The 23,757-nt window shown below is 46.2% G+C and overlaps 1 protein-coding gene across 1 annotated transcript; it reads right to left on the bottom strand.

Moving 5' to 3' along the window:
- Positions 1-98: 98 nt before the first annotated feature.
- On the bottom strand, positions 99-23,682 carry atg2a (autophagy related 2A). Its single transcript, XM_055927501.1, has 39 exons — positions 22,991-23,682; positions 22,402-22,564; positions 21,957-22,106; positions 21,572-21,674; positions 21,014-21,152; positions 20,471-20,710; positions 20,239-20,338; positions 19,858-20,028; positions 19,359-19,541; positions 19,035-19,278; positions 18,702-18,843; positions 18,483-18,581; positions 18,191-18,349; positions 17,767-18,040; positions 17,594-17,666; positions 17,268-17,436; positions 16,941-17,077; positions 16,707-16,831; positions 16,324-16,478; positions 15,960-16,110; positions 15,588-15,772; positions 15,375-15,455; positions 15,146-15,252; positions 14,888-15,051; positions 14,725-14,801; positions 14,421-14,591; positions 11,197-11,323; positions 10,599-10,825; positions 10,232-10,461; positions 8,025-8,160; positions 7,569-7,799; positions 5,060-5,246; positions 3,713-3,878; positions 3,553-3,622; positions 3,365-3,447; positions 3,156-3,277; positions 2,809-2,963; positions 2,302-2,457; positions 99-2,194 (listed from the first exon to the last, which is right to left on the bottom strand). The coding sequence occupies exons 1-39, from the start codon at positions 23,159-23,161 to the stop codon at positions 1,958-1,960; spliced, it is 6,060 nt and encodes a 2,019-aa protein (XP_055783476.1). The 5' UTR covers positions 23,162-23,682; the 3' UTR covers positions 99-1,957.
- Between the last annotated feature and the right edge of the window lie 75 nt (positions 23,683-23,757).

Below are 23,757 nucleotides of genomic sequence, written 5' to 3'. Positions count from 1 at the left end.
AACATAAAGAGAGACCTAAAACAACATAGCATGGCACAATCTTTTATTTATTTTGTCAACTGTAAAAAAAATATATATAAAAAAAGCACAAAACTATGTAAAGTTTTTTATATTCATGTTTTATTTTTTGTATTAATGTGTACTCATTGTCTTGATATTATACAGGTAATTCTTACAGATATGATATAGTAAATACACAGAGGTTAGCCGGCAGGTCCGATCCGCTTGTTTACAGCTGCACTAGGGTCGGACAGCATTCCTCTGTAAATTAGGACAACGCGGCGCCGGTGGGAGATATGGCTCGGAATACGTACCTCAATGCAGGGATGAGAAATGAGTTCTACTCCGAATTGTCCCATTATCCCTACTGTTACACCAAGAAGATTGAACATCTTCTTAGGATAATGGGACAATTTGCAGTACCAAAACATTTCTCTTTCCTGGATTGAGGCATGTTTTCCTAGCCATATCGTGCCCCCGGCTCCACAATGTCTTAATATACAAATGTATGCTATCAGGTCCTAGTGCAGCTGTAAGCAAGCGGGTTGGATCTGCCGGCTAACACAGAGGTGTGACCAATATAACCAAAGGGTCAACCTCACAAGAAACCACTAACCCACCCACCCACACACACACAAACTCAATTTTATGCACACACATACCTAAACATATATCCCTTAAAAGTATTGAACAAAAGATAAAAATGTAAAACGTTTGACCACAAACCCCCTTATTTCCCCCATGTCTTAACCCTTCAGACATCCCACCAACACTGTTATTTTGAAAATGAATATGCTAATTAATACTAGTGTTTAACATAATTAGAAAAATACAAATAAAAAAAACGCAGGAAGGCAACTAACGAGACGAACAAGATCATTTTCTGTTGAGAGGAAGGAACTAGACTTGTGATAAGGTTCAAGGCCCTGAGGGGGACATCTTGCTCTGACAAAACAGTAAGTACAAATTGGATGACCAAACGCTGGCAAGCATTAAAAGCAAGGAAAGCCATTTGACATAGAGGAAAGGACATTTCTCCAGTTTGTTCAGTTCATCATCCATATTCTCCCATGACTGCATTTTAGTTAATACAACCAGGCCATTGTGTCCATTGGTCAAATATGAACAAGTAAGCATACAGAGAGATAAGTATAGGTTTCAGGAAGGCAATAAAAGCAGACATTGATTTTAAACCAAAAGGGGGAGAGGCCAGGGAACTCAGCATTGAAAAAGCTTATGGCACAAACACTGGGGTGGGGATGTGTACAGGCTAGGATAGAACAATCACAGAGTTGCATTTTGAGTTGAGGAACTATGACATTCCTAACCTTTGTAAGGATCTCAGCAAAGGCCACTATAATATAGTTTCTTCAGTCTCCTCCATCCAAATCTCAAAGGAATAGAGGATGTTACCCTCCAATAGAATGAGTTCCCGGACTCAGATTAAGCCTACTCCTAAAATGCATGCTCAATTAAGGATCGCCATTCAAGGTGCTTTTCAGTCCAGGAATAGGTTTAATCTCAATCTGGGAAACCGGCCCATAGTCTGATCAACTGAAGACTGGGAGAGCTACTGATTAACACATTTAATCCCACCTACTACAGACCTTATACTAGACTAGAGCCCTGTATGCCCTTTGTCAGCGTTGACAGCTAAACAAGAAGTCAACCCAGAATGACAGTGATATGTTTACGTACTAATAAAAGGTAGAGTATCTGCATCATGTACATACTGCTGCAAGGAGAGTGAACTGAACTATTTGATTGCGTTGAAGAAAGAAAACAAAAAATGTATCTCAATCCATCTGGAGCCACATAAAATACTGGGTGTCAATCACTCCGCAGTAGTTAGTTTTTTTTGCATTAAACTCACTCACACATTCACTCCCTTCATCGGTTCAGCCACATAACTTCACCACCATATCCTTAACCTTTAACCCAGCCACCACCAGAATCATCACTCTTGGCCTTCGTCGGAGCGCCATTTTAAGAAGTCCTCCTTCCGTGCATCTGGCTTGATCTGGTTCCGCATGCCCCCCAGTAGGTTGGACGTTGCCTCGGACGCCACTATTAAGGGACGGACGACGGTGGGCGGGATCTGCCGCAGGACTCCGCCCACAGCACCAGGCAGACCTTTCTGCTCATGCCCGCGAGACGCCACATCACATAGTGTTTGAGCTGTGTCCATCATACCCTGGGAAACAGACAGAAAACAGAGTGTTAGTGAGTGTTAGGCCTTTTATTGTCATTCTAAATTGGTTGATTTAAACACATTTATTTATTTATCAGTAGAACATCTACCTCTCTGACAGTGTCATAGGCCTTAGCCACGCCCTCTCTGAGGTCGGCCGGCTGGTGGGCGCGGCGGGGCTGGTTGGAGGGCGGCCGGCCCTCTGTGATGTAACGGTTCAGGGGGGGCGTTGGGGATAGGATGTCATACACAGTCTCCGCTGTGGCCTTGAGGAGAAAGAGCAGGATTATTACAACTCTGTAAGAGAGTGAAGCACATCAAAGCAATGGAGGAATCTGTATTACTGGTCCCAGTGGCTTCTACATGTATGGTTGCTTCTAGTCTTTCAGTTCTTTCCTACATGGTTTAGGTATGCTAACCCTTTGGCCACAATCTATGATACATGACTGTAAGAATAGTGGTATTAACATGTATGGTGTGTAGTACATGGGATGCATTGTTTCAACCTATATGTCTATGTGAGCTGCACGTATGATTGGTATTCTACCGCTGTGTGGCCTACGGACAGTCTGTTGCCTGCTAATAGTCTGTGGTTAGAGGTCAGAGGTCAGTAGTACCTGTATGGCCTGCACCAGTCTGTTGCTGAGCTCCAGAGCAGCAGAGGCAGTGGAGGTACCGAAGGATGCTGCCCCCCGCTGAAGACCCCGGATAATGCGGCCGTCCCGCCTGTACTGCTCTATGGGCATCCAGAACAAGTCCCTCACTCCATGGACTAGAGAGAGAGAAAGTTACACAAAAAAAAACTATTGAGATCAACACTAAATTAGGTTTTGAAAGTAGGCTAGCTATAAACATACTGCAAGAGAACAATTCTATTACTATGGTTATAACTCAGGGACTACTAAAGGGACAACGGCAAAGAAACAAAGAACACCATACAAGTGACGTCACTTCCTGTACTTACACAGCTGAACTACAGAGTGCATGGGGCCTACACCTCCCAGAATGCCCGGCAGCTGGTTCTTTCTGATGTCTGTCAGCCACTCAGTGACAGCGTACTGAATCACCTTATCTACACCTAGAAGTCTGGGAGGAAGAGATAGAGAAAAGCATTATGAAAAAGACACTTGCTTCAGACTACCGAGAAACCCCACAGAGTTAGTGTTGTTGTACCCATGTCGGCAGCAGAGTCTCTTCAGCTTCAGTTCAGAGCAATTCAGCTGGGCCAGACCAATAAGAATCCCTGCAAACGTTCCCTAGGAAACAATCACAGTGCAAAGGTCAAGTGTGTGCCATAACATAACCACAGAGATGAGTTCACTGACAAAGCATCACAGTTAAAATGTCCTTTGTCCTTTCACCTGCTCAATGACCACATGCTTGCCCTGGTAGTCAAGCCAGATGGGGACTTCAGAGGTGAAACGGAACTCCCTTAGAAAGGAAAGACAATGAATAAATAATTGACATTCGAAATAGACTTGTTTTTTTAATACTTTTTGGGAGGATTAAGTTAGTAATTACCGGAAGTAGATTGGCTGATCAGTGGAAGAGGTGGAGCCAGCGGACGAGGAGCTCTGCTCACTATAGGTGGTTTCTACAGAAGCAGTGAGGTCAGGACCCAGACCAGATGTGGTCTCTGTGCCAATGACCCCATCTTCAGTGGGCTTCTGAGAAGGGTCTGTCTTTACTGTGAGAGGACAGAGAGAGAAAGTGAAGATAATAGGAGAAAGTATTGAGTGGTTGAGGAGGATATATACACTGGGATCAAACCCCAGGCTGTAGTGATGCCGCAACACTGTGTTGCTGTGCTTTAGACCGCTGCGCCACTCAGGAGGCTCGACAAACCATTTCTGTATGGACCTCACTTTGTGCCCAGGGACATTAACATGCTAAAACAGGAAAGGGCCTCACAAATTTGTGCCAACAGTTTGGGGAAGCACAGAATCGTCTAGAATGTCATTGTATGCTGTAGCGTTAAGTTTTCCCTTCACTGGAAATAAGGGGCCTAGACCGAACCATGAAAAACAGCCCGAGACCATTATTCCTCCTCTACCAAACTTTACAGTTGGCACTGCATTTGGGCAGGTAGAATTCTTCCTGGCCTCTGCCAAACCCAGATGTGTCCGTCGGATTGCCAGATGATGAAACGTGATTCATCACTTCAGAGAACGCGTTTCCACTGCTCCAGGAGTCTAATAGCATTAAGCTTTACACCACTCTAGCCGATGCTTGGCATTGCACATGGTGATCTTAGACTTGTATGCGGCTGCTTGGCCATGGAAAACCATTTAATAAAGCTCCCAACGAACATTTTTTGTGCTGGCGTTGCTTCCAAAGGCATTTTGGAACTTGGTAGTGAGTGTTGCAACCAAGGACAGACAATTTTTACATGCTATACGCTTCAGCGCTTGGCGGTCACGTTCTGTGAGCCTGTGTGGCCTACCACTTCGTGGCTGAGCCGGTGTTGCTCCTAGATGTTTCCACTTCACAATAACAGCACTTACAGTTGACCGGGGCTGCTCCAGCAGGGCAGAAATGTGACAAACTGACTTGTTGGAAAGGTGGCATCCTATGACAGTGCCACGTTGAATGTCACCGAGCTGTTCAATAAAGCCATTTTACTAACAATGTTTGTCTATGGAGATTACATGGCTGTGTGCTCGATTTTATACACCTGTCAGCAACAGGTGTGGCTGAAATAACCGAATCCACTAATTTGAAGGGGTGTTCACATACTTTTGTATATATAGTGTATGATACAGAGCACCACAAATTAATGCTATGTATGACTGTTTTCCTGATCCATGTGACCTGAGCAGTCAAAAAGCTTTTTTGTAGAGTACAAAAAAACACAGTGATGGTGCTCACCCTCAGCTGCAGGATCCATAGGCAGGTAGGGGTTAACTCCAGCAGCCAGACTACTGAAGAAATCCTTCAGGAAGAACAAGGCATCCTGGTCGATGTTGAGTCGGAGGGGGAGGAGGCTGATTCTTAAACAACACTCTGGACCACCTACACCTGAGTCTGGACACACCTGCAGGGCCTTCACTGTTAACTGGGACACACAGAGAGCACATCACAACCCAATATCATAGAAAACTTAATTTAAAAAAATGTCACCTTTATTTAACCAGGTAGGCCAGTTGAGAACAAGTTCTCATTTACAACTGCGACCTGCCAAGATAAAGCAAAGCGACAAAAAACAACAGAGTTACACATAGGACAAACAAAAGTACAGTCAATAACACTATAGAAAAATCTATATACAGTGTGTACAAATGGAGTAAGGAGGTAAGGCATAAATAAGCCATAGTAGCGAGGTAATTACAATTTAGCAAATGAACACTGAAGTGATAGATGTGCAGATGATGATGTGCAAGTAGAAATACTGGTGTGCAAAAGAGCAAAAAAGTAAATAAAAACACTATGGGGATGAGGTAGGTAGTTGGGTGGGCTATTTACAGATGGGCTATGTACAGCTGCAGCGATCGGTAAGCTGCTCAGATAGCTGATGCTTAAAGTTAGTGAGGGAGATATAGGTCTCCAACTTCAACGATTTTTGCAATTAGTTCCAGTCACAGGCAGCAGAGAACTGTAAGGAAAGGCGGCCAAAGTGGGTGTTAGCTTTGGGGATGACCAGTGAGTTATACCTGCTGGAGCGCGTGCTACGGGTGGGTGTTATCGTGAACAGTGAGCTGAGATAAGGCGGAGCTTTACCTAGCAAAGACTTATAGATGACCTGGAGCCAGTGGGTCTGGCGACGTATATGTAGCGAGGGCCAGCCGATGAGAGCATACAGGTCGCAATGGTGGGTGGTATATGGGGCTTTGGTTACAAAATGGATGGCACTGTGATAGACTGCATCCAGTTTGCTGAGTAGTGTTGGAGGCTATTTTGTAAATGACATCGCCGAAGTTGAGGATCGGTAGGATAGTCAGTTTTATGAGGGTATGTCTGGCAGCGTGAGTGAAGGAGGCTTTGTTGTGAAATAGGAAGCCGATTCTAGATTTAATTTTGGTTTGGAGATGCATAATATGAGTCTGGAAGGAGAGTTTAGTCTAGCCAGACACCTAGGTATTTGTAGTTGTCCACATATTCTAAGTCAGAACCGTCAAGAGTAGTGATGCTAGTTGGGCGGGTAGCGATCGGTTGAAGAGCATGCATTTAGTTTTACTAACATTTAAGAGCAGTTGGAGGCCACGGAAGGAGTGTTGTATGGCATTGAAGCTCGTTTGGAGGTTTGTTAACACAGTGTCCAAAGAAGGGCCAGATGTGTTTACAGAATGGTGTTGTCTGCGAAGAGGTGGATCAGGGAATCACCCGCAGCAAGAGGGACATCATTGATATATACAGAGAAAAGAGTCGGCCCGAGAATTGAACCCTGTGGCACCCCCATAGAGCCTGCCAGAGGTCCGGACAACAGGCCCTCTGATTTAACACAATTAACTCTATCTGAGAAGTAGTTGGTGAACCAGGCGAGGCAGTCATTATAAAAACCAAGGCTATTGAGTCTGCCGATAAGAATACGGTGATTTACAGAGTCGAAAGCCTTGGCCATGTCAATGAAGACGGCTGTACAGTACTGTCTTTTATCTATGGTGGTTATGATATCGTTTAGTACCTTAAGGGTGGCTGAGGTGCACCCATGACCAGCTCGGAAACCGGATTGCACAGCGGAGAAGATACGGTGGGATTCGAAATGGTCAGTGATCTGTTTGTTAACTTGGCTTTCGAAAACTTTAGAAAGGCAGGGCAGGATGGATATAGGTCTATAACAGTTTGGGTCTAGAGTGTCTCCCCCTTTGAAGAGGGGGATGACCGAGGCAGCCTTCCAACCTTTAGGAATCTCAGAGGATACGAAAGGGAGGTTGAACAGACTAGTAATAGGAGTTGCAACAATGGTGGCGGATAATTTTTGAAAGAGAGGGTCCAGATTGTCTAGCCCAGCTGATTTGTACGGGTCCAGGTTTTGCAGCTCTTTCAGAACATCTGCTATCTGGATTTGTGTGAAGGAGAAGCTGGGGAGGCTTGGGCAAGTAGCTGTGGGGGGTGCGGAGCTGTTGGCCGGAGTTGGTGTAGCCAGGAGGAAAGCATGGCCAGCCGTAGAGAAATGCTTATTGAAATTCTAGATTATCGTGAATTTATCGGTGGTGACAGTGTTTCCTAGCCTCAGTGCAGTAGGCAGCTGAGAGGAGGTGCTCTTATTCTCCATGGACTTTACAGTGTCCTAGAACTTTTTGGAATTAGAGCTACAGGATGCAAATTTCTGTTTGAAAAAGCTTATAATTCCACTGTAAATTAAAATCATTGTTAAAAACGGACTTTCACAACAAAAAGTAAATAATGGTAAATGGCTATAAAAACCCTCTTCTCTCACCATGTTGGAGTGTGCTCTGCGAGGCATGCTCTCGCTTGTGTACAGGTAGAGGAACTTGTTGAGCTGGGATGAGGCCAGGCGGTCGCGTATCTCCAGCTCCTGAACGATGAACACCTGGCGGGACAGAGGCTGCTCGCCCACCGCGCCAACCCCCACCCCAGGCACCCCTCCCTCCTGACACGGCCCAGCCGCAGACACCACCACCGGATACGACTCGTGCTGGAAGCTCACCTGGAATAGGAATGGCACATTTAACTAATAGTACCAGTTGTCTCCACGTTAACAAAAGCATTGGTTGACATTTATGCTACACTCCAACTGAACATATCCTTACGATGGGGAAAAAAAATGAATTAGCTTTCCATTTTGTACAGAGAAAAAAAATCAAAGGCAAACAATATCTTTAGAGTACTGTATGGACACACCTTGTGCACACAGTACATACAGTCTCCCTACCTTGGTGAGCTGGATCTCCATGAGCAGGTTGTGTTGTCGTCCACCACCTCCAGCCCAACGCCAAGAATTCTGAGGCCGTGACGGAGCAGCGGAGCGGGACGGGGACCCACGCATCCCAGAGGGGGCAGAGCGACCCCTAGAGAGAGAGGGGGGAAGGAGGGAGAAAGGAGCTTGATGATCATTCAGAGAGAAATCTTACAAATTCAAGTGCCTGTTGCTGGGTTATGTGTGCAAAAAAAAAAGTTAAGAAAATATTTACTTAATTAAAGTAAAAAAATGGAATAAAAAAGTAACATAACAATAATGACGCTATATACAGCGTGTACCGGTAAAGAGTCAATGTGAGGGGGTACAGGTTAGTCGAGGTGATTTGTAAAGTGACTATGCATAGATAATAAACAGCGAGTAGCAGCAGTGTAAAAACAGAGGTGGTTGGGGGGAATTTGATTAATTGTTCAGCAGTCTTATGGCTTCGGGGTAGAAGCTATTAAGGAGCCTCTTGGTCCTCGACTTGGTGCTCCGGCACCGCTTGCTGTGCGGTAGCAGAGAGAACAGTCTATGACTTGGGTGACAGGAGTCTCACAATTTTTTGGGCCTTCCTCTGACACCGCCTAGTATATAGGTCCTGGATGGCAGGAAGCTTGGCCCCAGTGATGTACTGGGCCGTACGCACTACCCTCTGTAGCACCTTACGGTCAGATGCCGAGCAGTTGCCATACCAGGCGGTGATGCAACCGGTCAGGATGCCCTCGATGGTGCAGCTGTAAAACCTTTTGAGGATCTGAGGACCCATGCCAAATCTTTTCAGTCTGAGGGGGAAAAGGTGTTGTCATGCCCTCTTCACATCTGTCTTGGTGTGTTTGGACCATGATAGTTTGTTGGTGATGTGGACACCAAGGAACTTGAAACTCTCGACCCACGTCGATGTTAAAATGGGGGTCTGTTCGACCCTCCTTTTCCTATAGTCCACAATCAGCTCCTTTATCTTGCTCAGATTGAGGGAGAGGTTGTTGTCCAGGCACCACACTGCCAGGTCTCTGACCTCCTCCCTATAGGCTGTCATCGTTGTCCTTTGCACATGAACAGCCGCTCATTCTGAAAGAAATTGCAATGTACATATTTACACTTAGACGTCGTTATCTCTCCGTTGAAAACACTTGATTGTCCTGTAGAGTCTCTGGTTAACTTTCCCAGAAGTCACAATCTTTTGTGGTTGTCGGTGTTTAGGATGGATACTTCAGAATACCATTTGGAAATGTTTTCATAGATAGATGCTTCGGCGGTTGTTGGTATTCTCGTTCTAGATTTAGGTAATTTCTAGCTGCAGACTAGTAATTGTACGTCTAAGATTTGCTCCTATCCTGTAGTGATTAATAGTCTGAGTTTAACCACTTCCAGCCGTGTAGCCAAACTACAGATGTATGGTCTCCGATGGCCTATAGAATTGTAGCCATTCCAACGTGGGAACTCCGTCCCGGTGTTCTCGGACTTCTTAACCATTCGAGACTTCCTGCTTACCCTGGGTTTCTTTGGCATGAAATGTAAATTTTGTCACGGATGGTTTTATACACTTCAGAGAAAAGGGTGGTCCATGACACCTAATGTGATGTCTGGGTTCATGGGTGTGGCCACTGGCTAGTTAATCTTTACATGAAAATCCATTCTCTCATTTAGAAGGTTAACATCACATTACATCTTTTCACAAATAGTTTCATGTTTAATCACATATGTTTCGCAATAATTAGATGTAAAACTGACAGCTTGGAAATGTACACTTTAAGAGATACAGTTGTGTGTTTCCTGTCCTTCATGAGATCACAAAATGAAACGCACTCATCATAACTGTCCCTTAAATCAATCCAACATTCTCAAAAATATATAAATATTGTTTAGTTCTCCCATTTTGGGGATTAGGAATTTTGAACAAAATAAGTTCTTTGTTCTGGTAGACTCTCTCAATACTGCATGGCAGTTTCTACCAGGTATTTATAACCTGTCGTAAAGTCATACATCTATGTAGAGAGAGAGAATGAGGGGTCGGGCTTTGATCCTCCCCGAGGGCACGTCCTGACATGAGAGTTACAAACAATGTGGAAAAAAACTAAATATCACTGTTGGTTAGGAGCCCGTAAAACGGCAGCCACCCCCTCCGGCGCCATTATTAATTATAATTCTGTGCATTTGTCTGTATACGTGTGTATGGGCACCTGTTTCCATGCTGCGTGTGTGTAGACATGGCCTTGCCCCCGAAATCTCTCCCTCCGTACAGATGCCAGACAACAGACACCTCTCGTAGCACCACCCTGCTCTGGGGGACAGGGAAGTGGCTGGGGGCCCGCAGCAGGTCAGAGCTGCCCCGCGGTCGGGAGAAGTGGCCCTCCCTCACCCTGATAGGACCCTCAGTTAGCACCGTTACCAGGGGCTCCCCGTCTCTGGGCTGAGGGTGAATTGATGAACATGGACACCAGAATAGGTTTAGTACTTCATGTCGCATAATTAAATTCCATGTGAACTACGAGTAAGTAGTATGGCGAGATGAGGGGGATGAAGATGAAATAGAGAAGAGAGACGCACAGGTATACCCATCCCAGGAGCCTCTAGGATGCAGAAGTCCTCGTTGTCCTCTGAACCCTCAGAGCCCTCCTCTGACATCATATCCGCCTGCACCTCAGTGGCTGTCACCACCAGTCCGTCAAGCTCTGATTCCTCCCCGTCAATGACAACAGGTGGGGGGAGCTTGGGAGCCTCCCCGGGGAACAGGTAGACAGAGACAGGTGAGCCCCGCGGGACTGTGGGAGAACCTGGAAACACACAAGGAAATATTCCACATATCCAGGAGTGATCACCATCCTCTATTTAATATCTATTATATGTATATAGAGGACTGTAAGCCGCTCTGGGTAAGAGCATCCGCTAAATCAGTGTTTCCCAACTACAGTACCCCCAACAGAACACATTTTTGATGTAGACCCGGACAAACTCACCTGATTCAACTCATCGAGGGCTCGATGATTAGTTGAATCAGATGTGCTTGTCTGGGGCTACATAAAAAATGTGCGCTGTTTTGGGTATTGGAGAACCGGAGTTGGGAAACACTGATCTAAATGACGAAAACATAAAATGTTATATCTAGAGATGCTGAACTACACTGTCATTTAATAGCCCGTTTTACCCGAGTCCATATCCTCATCTGGATGGCTCCTCTCGGTGTCAATCAAAGCATCAAGGAGATCGCACTGGTTGATCTCAGCAGTCTCAGCTGGAGGGCAGGGTGGCAAGGAGGCGGGACTTTCTGACAACTAACATGACACGTAAACACAGACAACAGATCAGGGATGGACAACTCCAGTCCTCAGGGGTTGAGATTCAAATAATTGCGTTCTAAAACTGAAGATCACGATTAGTTGATTATTGGAGTCCGGTGTGTTAGCCGGGGCAAAAGTGTGACACTAATCAGGCCCTTGAGGACTGACGTTGCCCATCCCTGCAATAGAGAGTTTACGCTAGTGGAGTCAGTCTCCTGCAATAGAGAGTTTACGCTAGTGGAGTCAGTCTCCTGCAATAGAGAGTTTACGCTAGTGGAGTCAGTCTCCTGCAATAGAGAGTTTACGCTAGTGGAGTCAGTCTCCTGCAATAGAGAGTTTACGCTAGTGGAGTCAGTCTCCTGCAATAGAGAGTTTACGCTAGTGGAGTCAGTCTCCTGCAATAGAGAGTTTACGCTAGTGGAGTCAGTCTCTTCTGCCGCTCCACAGTTTCAATCTCTTCAGTTGTTCTCACACAACATTTATCCGAACAAACATACAAAATCTGTTCCAGACCTTAAGGCAGTATATACTAGTCTAATGTATATAAACAGCACAGGAATTAAATCATCAACATGTATTGATCACATCTTTACTAATGCAGCAGAAGTTCTCTTTAAAGCGGTATCCAGATCCATCGGATGTAATGATCACAATATAGAAGCCATATCTAGGAAAACCAAAGTTCCAAAGGCTGGGCCTAATGTACTGTATAAGAGGTCATACAATAAGTTTTGTAGTGATTCCTTTATTGTTGTTGTAAAGAATATTTGTTGGTCCGTGGTGTGTAATGAGGAGCAAGCAGACATTGCTTATCCCAGTTACTAATAAGCATGCACCCATTATGAAAATGACTGTAAAAACTGTTAAAATGTGGAATAATGAGGAATTGAATGGTTGGGAGGGATGAGGAAAAAGGAATGGCAAATAAGTCTGGCTGCACAATAGATTGGCAAACGTACTGCAAATTGAGAAATCATGTGAATAAACGGAATTAAAAGAAGAAACTACACTATGAAACAAAGATAAATGACAAAGAATGACAGTAAAAAGCTTCAGAGCGCCTTCAATTACATTTTGGGAAAAAATGAACTCAGCTCCGTCATTCATTGAATCAGATGGCTCATTCATCACAAAACTGACTGTTATTGCTAACTACTTTAATGATTTTTTTCATTGGCACGATTAGCAAACTTATGCATGACATGCCAGCAACAAACGCTGACACTCGACATTCAAGTATATCTGACCAAATTATCAAAGACAAGAATTGTAATTTTGAATCCCATAAACTGAGTGTGGATGAGGTGAAAAAAATTATTGTTGTCTATTAACAATGACAAGCCACCGGTGTCTGACAACTTGGATGGAGAATTACTGAGGATAATAGTGGACGATATTACTACTCCTATTTGCCATATCTTCAATTTAAGCCTACTAGAAAGCGTGTGCCCTCAGGCCTGGAGGGAAGCTAAAGTCATTCAGCTACCCAAGAATAGTAAAGCCCCCTTTACCGGCTCAAATAGCCGACCAATCAGCCTGTTACCAACCCTTAGTAAACTTCTGGAAAAAATGGTGTTTGACCAGATGCAATGCTATTTTACTGTAAACAAATTGAGAACATACTTTCAGCACGCTTATAGGGAAGGGCATTCAACAAGCACAGCACTTACACAAATGACTGATGATTGGCTGAGAGAAATTGATGATCAAAAAATTGTGGGGGCTGTTTTGTTAGACTTCAGCGCAGCTTTAAACATTATCGGTCCTAGTCTGCTGCTGGAAAAAGTAAAGCCAGTGTGTGTATTTATGCGGATAACTCATCACATCAGCTAATACAGCTACTGAAATGACTAACACTTAAAGTGCTGCAGTTAGTTTCAGAATGGGTGGCAAGGAATAAGTTAGTCCTAAATATTTCAAAACACTAAAAGCATTGTATTTGGGACAAATCATTCACTAAACCCTAAACCCCTGAAATAAATATTGTAATGAATAATGTGGAAATTTAACAAGTTGAGGTGACTAAACTGCTTGGAATAACCCTGGATTGTAAACTGCCATGGTCAAAACATATTGATACAACAGTAGCTAGGATGGGGAGAAGTCTGTCCATAATAAAGAACTGCTCTGCATTCTTAACAGCACTATCAACAAGGCAGGTCCTACAGGCCCTAGTTTCTACCTTCTTAACAGCACTATCAACAAGGCAGGTCCTACAGGCCCTAGTTTCTACCTTCTTAACAGCACAATCAACAAGGCAGGTCCTACAGGCCCTAGTTTCTACCTTCTTAACAGCACTATCAACAAGGCAGGTCCTACAGGCCCTAGTTTCTACCTTCTTAACAGCATTATCAACAAGGCAGGTCCTACAGGCCCTAATTTTGTCGCACCTGGGCTATTGTTCAGCAGGTTGGTCAGGTGCCACAGAGGGACTTAGGGAAAGTGCAATTAACTCAGAACAGGGCAGCACAGCTGGCCCTTGGATGTACACAGAGAGCTAATATTAATAATATGCATGTCAATCTCTCCTGGCTGAAAGTGGAGGAGAGATTGACTTCATCACTACATGTATTTGTGAGAGGTATTGACATGTTGAATGCACTGTCTGTTTAAACTACTAGCACACAGCTCAGACACCCATACCCCACAAGACAGGCCGCCAGAGGTCTCTTCACAGTCCCCAAGTCCAGAACAGACTATGGGAGGCACACAGTACTACATAGATCCATGACTACATGGAACTCTATTCCACATCAAGTAACTGATGCAAGAAATAGAATCAGATTTTAAAAAGTATAAAAATACACCTAATGGAACACTGAGGACTGTGAAGACACACAAACATAGGCACAGACACATGCATACACACACACACACACACGATAACATACGCACTATACACACACACGTATACATGGATTTTGTGTTGTAGATATGTGGTAGTGGAGTAGGGGCCTGAGGGCACACAGTGTGTTGCGAAATCTGTAATGAATTCATTGTAATGTTTTAAAACTGTAAAACTGCCTTAATTTTGCCAGATCCAAGGAAGAGTAATGGGGATCCATAATAAATACTGGTCTGTCTGTCTTACCGGCAGTTTCTGTCCAGCGATCTCAGTGGGTGATGTGTGTCGGGGGGGTGGGTGCAGGTCTCCCTGGGAGACCAGGTACTGCAACATGTTGACCAGGGCAGCACAGGAGTCAGCACAGGTGTGGAGGTGGACCACGTTGTTGGAGCAACGCAGCTCAAACAGAGGCTGGGACTGGGAGAGAGAGAGGAGGGGATTGGAGCAGAGGAGAAAGGAAGACAGAGTAGATTTGAGACCAACAGTCTCTTAAGTTCAAACACACAGACAGATGTATAAATCACACAAAATTGGCAGGCTAAGAACTTACCAGTTTCCCTGTATCACTGCCTTTCCATGTGGTAATGGCCAGCTCCAGCAGATCAATGTCCAGAACACATACATAGTCTGAGGGGAGAGAGAGAGGGCGTTAGAATTGAACACACACTCAGATGCAGATGTACACACGCGGTACAGTTAATCGTGTGGCATACCTCGTCTCAGGTCCACAACATCACTTTCACATTTATCAGAGAGATACAGTGCAGAGTCATCCAGGATAAACCTGAGGTGAAAGGTGGCAGTGTCTACGATGATGTTACTCGACAGAGAGAAGGATTCTGCTGTGAACAACACCCTCAATGGAAGATACAAGGGCCTGAGAGACAGAGACACGAGAGAAGTGAAAAATCATTATTATGTTAATTTATTATATTCCTTTGTCCACATATGTAGATCTGGTGTGTGTGTACCTGTAGTCCACGGCACAGGTGGCCAGGTGTGTGTGTAGGACGGTAATAACTGCAGGAGATGAGTAGCCCAGGATCGGGTCATCAATGACATCCAGAAAATCAACCAGCTGTCATGAAGAAACACAGCCTCACTAACCAAACACACCCCACGCAGTCAAAGTCAAATCATGATATGTGCCTGAAGCTTCTCTACTTTGGTATGTATTAGGATCCCCCATTTCCCTCATACCTGTTCGTGCCAGCTGTGATTGGTCTGTGCCATCTGATGTCGCATAGTGGCGCCATGGAGACGAAGGGCGACCAGGAACTCCTGTGAAACACACACAAACACAGAATTAAGTTAGTGATATTTCTTAAGCTTTCCACATCACAAGCACAGCTAACTTACAAGCGCAATCAAAAGGTGATATTCAAAGAATAAATGAGAAGATATGAATGTTACCTTGACGTTCCTCTGAGGGTCCAGGGTTATTTTGAAAGCCGTGGATAACATGTGGACCTCAGTCTCCCTGCCTTTCACACTGCTCACCCCCACCTCTGTGGGGTAAATGGTAGGGTCCAGATGTCCTGGGGGAGTGAAGCTGGGCATTTCTAACCGCCTAGGGACGGGGGAGTCTTTCACTACAGCTGTGAGGGGGAGGAAAAGGGTTAGTGACCAGAAAGGAAAGAGGTAAGGGCTGTCAGTCATTTAGAAGAGATTAGCTCATGGCTAAAAACAATCTACATGAAAACACATGGATTGTCACACTACAACATGTGATTAGGAAGGTACTACCAGAGCTAAACCCTGATATCACAGAGTCATTCCACTCACCTTTGTGGTAAAGCTCCACCCTCCTGCTCTCCAAGCACAGGAAGCTGAGATGGGGGTTGTTCTGATGCTGCACCACGCTGAACATCTTTCCCCCTTCCAGGTCCAACATGAGCTCCCCGTGACACCGGTCCTCCTGACTTCCTGTCTCTCCCTGAAGGAGGCGAAACAGGAAACAGAAAACTATTTATTTACGCGTCTTCCTTAGAAGAATCATAGTACACACATACATTCAATTTGGGTAATAATATCATTCCTTCAGGCAGTAAGGTCCAGTCAGGATTTGAACCAGGAACCAAAATCTCTCCAGTCTATATACCTAGCTACCCATTTATTGTAAGATGTAGCTGGTTCATTATTTGCTCACCTTGCTGTCCGTCATGGCTTGGAGGCGGCCCTTCCCTATGACGATGGTGAGGGAGAGCAGGCTGAGATCGTGGTTAGGGCGCGGCTCCGACTGCCCGCATCTAGCCGATACACTGTCTGTGTAGAACTGAGCATCTTCCTCCTCGGAGTCTGAGTCTGAGAGACCAGAAACATCACAGTTATAGAACTGCTGAGCAACAACACATTTCACATGGTCTACAGGGGTGCTGACTAAAGAGTTGCTCAACACACACCACTTGGCAAACCATTTTAAAATCAGAGCTTTAAATAGACTAAAGACATTAACAAGTTGCTACACAGAGATTACCCAATTCTGTCTGACCAGTTTTAAGTGGTTTACAAGTCTCAATATGGGGTTCTCACCTAGTTTGAAGGCAGACTTGCAAAGATGGAAATAGTCATTGTCTTGGCGACGGTGTTGGGGGCTGTGGTCGCTCTTAGGGTCTGAGGGGGGAGGGGCTTCCCACATCAACAGGTCATTATTGATCCTACAGGGATGGAAAGGGAGAGAGGAGAACGAAGAGAAAGAACAGAAAAAAAGAGATTTCAAATGGTGTAAACAAATAAGCAACCAAGCAGAAAAAGAGAGAGACACACCTGTTGTAGACACTCTGGAAGGCCTGTTTGCTGGGCAGGAAGATGTAGGCCAGGGGCAGAGAGACGTCTACTACACACTGAGACACACACTGAGACTGGAAGTGTTGCATCTCCTCTGGGTCTGCTGGGATCACCATCTGAGAGGAGGAGATGGGCAATGAGGAAAGGTTAGACCGCAACTTTCAGAAAGTGGGTCAAATAAAGCCTACATCTTTAGGAAGTGATTGTGTGTGAGAAAGGGATGGTGAGAAACTGAAAACTGGTCCAGAGAGGGACGGCCAGGGGTGAGAGAGGAGTCTAGGTGTTTGTGATGGGATGGTGCGGTACCTCTTCAGTCTCGAACATGGTGCGGTTGGAGGAGAAGGGAGAGCTGGTCTTCTCTCGGAGTTCACAGGGGTTCTCAAACGACATGGACCCCAGGTCTCTCATCAGACCCACCCCTACCCCCCCTAACCCTGACCCCAGACCCTCTCCTCCACTCACACGCACTGACAGCCTGGAGAGAGGGAGAGATAGATAGAAGAGAGAGATGTAAACTATACAGTAGGTTGATGTGCAACGTTGACTTCTGAAAAACATTAAATCTACACAGCCAAGTGACACAGCAAGTGAAACAAACTCCCCTACAACACATGTCCCAGAAACACACTCACTTGGCCATGGAGTCTTGACTCTTCTTGACTCTGATACAGGGGAAGGAGCCTCCCTCCCAGCCCTCATACGTTCCTGAGAGAGACAATGAACAAACAATTGCTCAAAATGTGAGTGTTACTGTTTGTGTGTATATTTTACTGTGTGTGTGTGTGTGTGTGTGTGTGTTCCTCACCGTGCATGTCACTGAAGCTGGCCTCCAGTAGCTGTGTGAGGGAGCCATGGGAGGGGCCAGGGGGTGCATGGGGATCCGGTTGTAGGTCAGGGCCCTCCTGGGAGCGGATATCCAGGTCACACAGCTCCAGCACCAGGTTCTCTTGCCGCACAGCCCTCTGGGAAGGCGGGCGTCGGAGGGGGTACGGCCGGAGGTCCGGGATGGGGAAGCGGAGCTTGAGGATGGCGTGGGGCGAGAGGAGGGAGAGAGAGGAGTGCAGCTCACTGCTCTGGGTCTGAGAGACGGATTGGAGAGTAGAATGATCAAAGATAAACAATCGAAAACATAAAGCAAACCTGACATTTTACTTCAATTGTGAGGCAGGCATATCAAAAACATTATCAAATGGCGCCTCTTAGTGCCTGATGGCTTGCTAAGTGTTTACCTGTGTGTGGATGGGTCCTCCTCCTGTCTGTGTGGGACAGTGGCTGCAGGCTCTGCTCAGAGGCTCCAGTCGACTCAGTATGTCCAGGTCCAACTCAGCACTCAGCTCTCCCAACTCTACCCTCACTACACTGTCTCTACGCAGCACACGCTGCCTCCCCTGCAATACAGAGACATTGACATTTCAGGAGGAGGGGGTAGCAGGTTAACAGAGGAGACCAAAGCAGACAATCAATGACATATTAGCTTTTGAACATGTTCAACTGACACAAACACACAGTGTCCTGGTTTACCTTGCGCAGGTGTTTCTCTGTGAGACTGTAGTGTAGCTGTGCACAGGGTCTGGCTGTAGCTCCCACTGTGAACATTCCAGCACGCTGGAAGTGGAGCAACTAGAGAAGGAGGGAAGAGTTATATCCTGGGCAATGCTAGCCCTTGCTGCAGCACACTGTATTATGTGGAATGTTGTGTTGAAGCCCTCAGATCATCTCAAATAACAGCCCCTTTCCTACCTCAGTGTATTGGGGCTTTCCTGGCTCCCAGAGACACTCAAGCAGCTCTAGCCTACTGAAGGACAGGTCAGAGGTCACAGCACGAGAGTGGCGACCTGCACTGCGCATCTCACACGCCACCTGTACCGCTGCTCCAGTCATCCTGAGAGAGGAGAGAGAGAGAGAAGGGGACAGAGATGGAGAGCAAGAAAAGGGGACAGAGATGGAGAGCGAGATATGAGAGAGAGAGCAAAAGAGAGCAAAATAAGAATTATTTATTGATATGTCGGGCAGGTCTGTTGATTTATCTGAGGAATGGTGGCCAATGTTGAAGAGGCTATTGTGTGTTTGTACCTGAGGTGTGAGTGGGGGCAGGCTTTAGCAAAGCTAGCTCTGAGGTGGTGGAAGTCTCTCTCGCTGAACATGCTGTCTTTGAAGAAGGCCAGCTCCCGGAAGAACACCTGAGACACCTGGGCTAATGAGGAAGCTGTGTCCAGCCCGGGGGGCGGGTCCTGCTCCAGTAGGGTTAGGGTGAGCCCGCCAAGCGAGAGGCGGAGCAACACCTCTGGCTTCAGTGGCTCTGATTGGCTACTTCGCCCTGGAGGAGGAGGGGTTAATAACATAAGTTGTATAGTTTTTGTTATCTGTGAAATGTGTACAAGACAGTGTGAGTGTTACCTGGTATTCTGCTACACTGGGGCAGGCTGGATAGTGATCCTGGTACAGGATAACGCCTGGGACCCTGTGGTAAGCCCTGGGCGTAGCTAGCCTGGCTGTGTGTAGACGACGCCATGCTGTCGGAGAGAGAGCGCGTGGACGTCACACTGCTAGTCATACCAGGACCCATGGAGAAGAACATATCTGAGAGAGAGAGAATGAGAGAGGGAGGAGAAAGAGAGCAAGAGACCGAGACAGCAAGTAAGTAAACTCAGAGAGAATGAGCACTATGCTTCACATGTCTAGTTCAACCAAGCTCTCACAGAACATTATGCAGCAGCAGACTACTGTACACGTGTCCTGCATAATTTCTAGGGAGTTTTTCCTAGCCACCGTGCTTCTACACCTGCATTACTTGCTGTTTGGGCTTTTAGGCTGGGTTTCTGTACAGCATTTTGAGATATCAGCTGATGTAAGAAGTGCTATATAAATACATTTGATTTAGCTACCCTCTACGTACCCCCGTTCTCCAGACCGGTGAGGTAGGGCTCCATGTCAGGCTCTTCGTCCCAGTCCGGATCTCTATCTCCGGGGCTGGAGCTCAACTGTTTGCTCAAGTCCTCCTCTATCAGACGCAAGTCCTCAGAGTCCAGGGGACGGCTGTGAACCCCAGCACCACTGGGCTTAGGCTCTGGTAGGATAGACAGGGAGAAAATCATACATGGTCAGCAGTACACAGTGTGGATGAAGATGTGCATGGTTAAAAGACACTGAAATGTGGATCCAAACAAAGTGTGTTCAGTTAATTGAGTTTTGTTCCACTGTCAATGACATGAGGATGTGGAACTAAGACATGTGGAATGCAGGTGGGGAGAAACAGGTAACCAGTTTCCTTACTCACCTGTGTCGATGCAGAGGGCAGACAGAAGGTCGGTCAGGTGAGTGATCTGGTCTGGGGAGAGAAGCAGGTGGAGGCATCCCACCTTCCCATCCAGCTCCAACTGAAAGATAAGGAGAGACAAGTGGCTGTAATAACAGTGACAGAGCAAAAGGACCAAAGCAAAACAGAGGTTCTTGAAAACTTAAGTGAACACAGGAAGGAACTGAACAAATCCACTGAAACACACACACACCTTAGGTCCAGGCAGCATGTCGTTCTGTTTGATCTTGACCGTGGTCTCCATGAAGCCAGAGCAGCTGCCGATGAGGAGGGGCTGCTGGGCGGCTGGAGGGTCACCTTCCTCCTCCTCACCACCACCCTCCTCCTCCTCCTCCTCCTCCTCACCACCCTCCTCCTCATTATCTTCACCACCCTCCTCCTCCTCCTCTTCGCTGGCTGAGGCTGAGGCAGGGGTGTCTGCTCTTAAAGGACCCTGTGAAGGAGAGGATGATTACCAGCACTACTGGTTGGTAGTCTGTCAGCCAGCCACTAGGGGGAGTGTGAGAGGAAATATGAGTTTATGTGAGTATCTATAAGTGGATATTTAGTCTCTAAAAGATGTGTGTGTGTGTGTGTGTGTGTGTGTGTGTGTGTGTGTGTGTGTGTGTGTGTGTGTGTGTGTGTGTGTGTGTGTGTGTCTGTTATATTGGGATCAAACTTGAGTATATGCATGTGAGAGTGTGTGTACATGAGGGGGTTTTTAGTGCCGTGGTCAATGTAAAACTGTGCGTGTTACCTGGGGCCCTCCAGTGGTCTCGTACAGCAGTTGAACAGAGCTGAGCTGGAGGATCTTGTGCAGGAAGGCAGGCGGCTGGTGGATGTCTACAGGCACCGTCTGGCTGGGGTCCCTCACTGCCTCGTCACAGTACTCCAGCCTGCAGCACACCACACAGCCACCGGGGGCAGAGCACTCAGCACAATAACGCTATATTGCCTTCAACCTCAGCCAAAACACCCACCACACACACAAGCTCTACTAAAGATAGTGAAGCTTCTCCGAGATTCAGATGTTCTCTTTGAATCCACAGACAAATCCTGAGACAGATTGCCATTACAGGTTTGCCTAAAGTGTTTCCTCATCTCCTGTCCTTCCTGACTTCTAAACTGGTTAGGTGGACAGACCAACACAGGCAGTGTGAGAATGTCAGTTCCAAGCTTGTGAGGCAGTGTGAGAACGTCAGCTCTCTTTCTCCTCCCTCTCTCATTCTCTCTCTCTCTCAGATATGTTCTTCTCCATGGGTCCTGAGAACACACAGGCAGTGTGAGAATGTCAGTGTGGTGAGAACCAACATACCGTTTGATGTGCACCTCTAAGGCAATGCCCGTCTCTATGTCCAGGCGCTGGTGCTCTATCCGGACGATGGTGTCCAGGAGGGTGACTTTGATCCGACGCAGGACTGCAACATAACACAAACAAGGACATCCGTTATCACTAAGCATATTGGTCACAAAGAAACCAGAAGGGACACCAGTGATTTGATATCAGTCCTTATCTCACAAGCTTGGAATTGAGAGTACATGACTTTGACTCATCAGTTTGAAAATGACAGAAAAGGTTGTTATCTTCAGAAGAAGGCACTAACCAACCACTGGGGACAGTTCACGAACAATAATGACAACTTTAAAATAGTCCCTGCCCCCCTCCCACACACACAAACAAGGCCTACCCAGTGACTCACCAGTCTCAATAGTTTGTGCAAACATCTCCAGGCCCTCCAGTGGAGCGGGCGGCTCCTCTGACGCCTCAGGGGGGTCCTTTAGACACTCCTGGGCCAGCTGCATGCTGGAGGTCATGCATGTGGACCAACCCTGGGAGTCCAACCCCCCACCTACAATTAAACAAAAACAAGGCATGATTCAGCTGGCTCTGAGAAATGTTGAGCATGGGATAGTAACATGTCTTCTCTTGAGCTCAGACATTTACAACAAAGAGTTAGCTAGTACTAGACCTTACTGTATTTGTCTTTGTTGACAATAACATTCTAAAATGTAGCTAATCCATGGTTACCACAACTTCCTTCCTGAACCTGACAGGCCTGCGGCAGTGACAGGAACAGAAACAATAACACGGTAATAACAAAAATCTCATTAGTCAGGCAGACTGGCTGTCAGGCTGAGACTTACTGCTCCTGTACTTGGGTCTGCATGTTATCTGAAGGCCTGAGATGACGAGGGTGCAGTGGTCGGTGACAAGAGCTGACCAGGGAATTGTCACCTCTATGCTGCTCACAAACCCATCCACAATCTCAAATGGAGCCCCAAGAGACTCCAAGAGTTCGTTGACTGCCTGGGGGAGAGGAAAGGAGGTGTGATGAGAAATTAAGAGATGAGTGGAAGATGACGTTGGAAAAAGAAACATCGTGTCCTACAATAAACAGCTGGTGGAAATGACTTAGGGCAATGGGTTTGTGTGTTCTGCTGATTGAAAGTGAGTGCGTTTGCAAGACCTAAGTATAACTTGGTCATATATATTTCAACTGAACTGCAGCGACACTGGATGAGGTGAGTTATTTTCCAATTAGATGCTGACAAAAATATCTCGGAACGGCTGTTCCTTGAACTCACGAGAAGCGAGGATATGACGTTGATTGTTGTTATGTTCAGGTCTTGAAATTGCGAAATAAGTTAGTTGAGGGTCGGGGTGCATGGGAACACACAAAAGCGACCAGTTGTTCCCGACAGTTAAACGGCCTTACTACTTTCACTAACTTACCCAAACGTCGATGTTGATTTCTTTGATGACACCACTACCATTGTACAGGTCCAAACTTAACTGTTCCAAACTCAGTCGTTCTTGCAAGAAGTGACCGAGGTAATGCTGTAAGAGGTACCGACAGGCCCGCTTCTTGATTGAGCCTGACCAGGGGAAAAGCCAGCGAGACATATGGCCAGCAAGTTCAGGGTGAGGGAGCGAAGAGATGGAGGAAAACGAATGCGAAAACAGTCCTCTGGCAACTGCATAACAAAGAAAGCAAAGTGTACTAACGAAGAACAAGCTACATGGCTAGCTAGAAGGGGCTAAGGGAAAGCCGTCTCTCGGAAATCCTTTGTCAGGACCGATGAGTCCAACGTCGTTGTACAGAACTTTCAACTTGTCTATGGTTGTTCCAGTTAATCTTTTAGCTGTATTTCTGTCGAAACTGGACGACAGATCTTCTTGCATATCTCCCGTTTCTCAGGGTTGTTTATTGTTTTCATACTTGAACTGAATGTATGGTGGGGACGGCGCTGCGTCAATGCGTCATCAGTCGCAAAAGCCGTAAAGTAGATCGATGTACGCCATCTTTGGAAGGTCAAAACAAAACGGTTTGCGCGTTCTTCTTGTATACCTCTGCCCAGGCGTTACTGATACATGTCAGATCTTACAACGTCTGAATAGTTATTTTACGTATTAGCTGACCATTACATGCAATTGGTTGATGCATGCAACGTTTGAGCGGCTGAACGCGACCGGTATCTGTACGTGTGGTACTGTCATCC

This window comes from Salvelinus fontinalis, chromosome 6 (assembly GCF_029448725.1).
Source record: "Salvelinus fontinalis isolate EN_2023a chromosome 6, ASM2944872v1, whole genome shotgun sequence".
NCBI classification, from domain to species: Eukaryota; Metazoa; Chordata; class Actinopteri; order Salmoniformes; family Salmonidae; genus Salvelinus; species Salvelinus fontinalis.
This window is presented reverse-complemented; position numbering and strand designations above follow the sequence as displayed.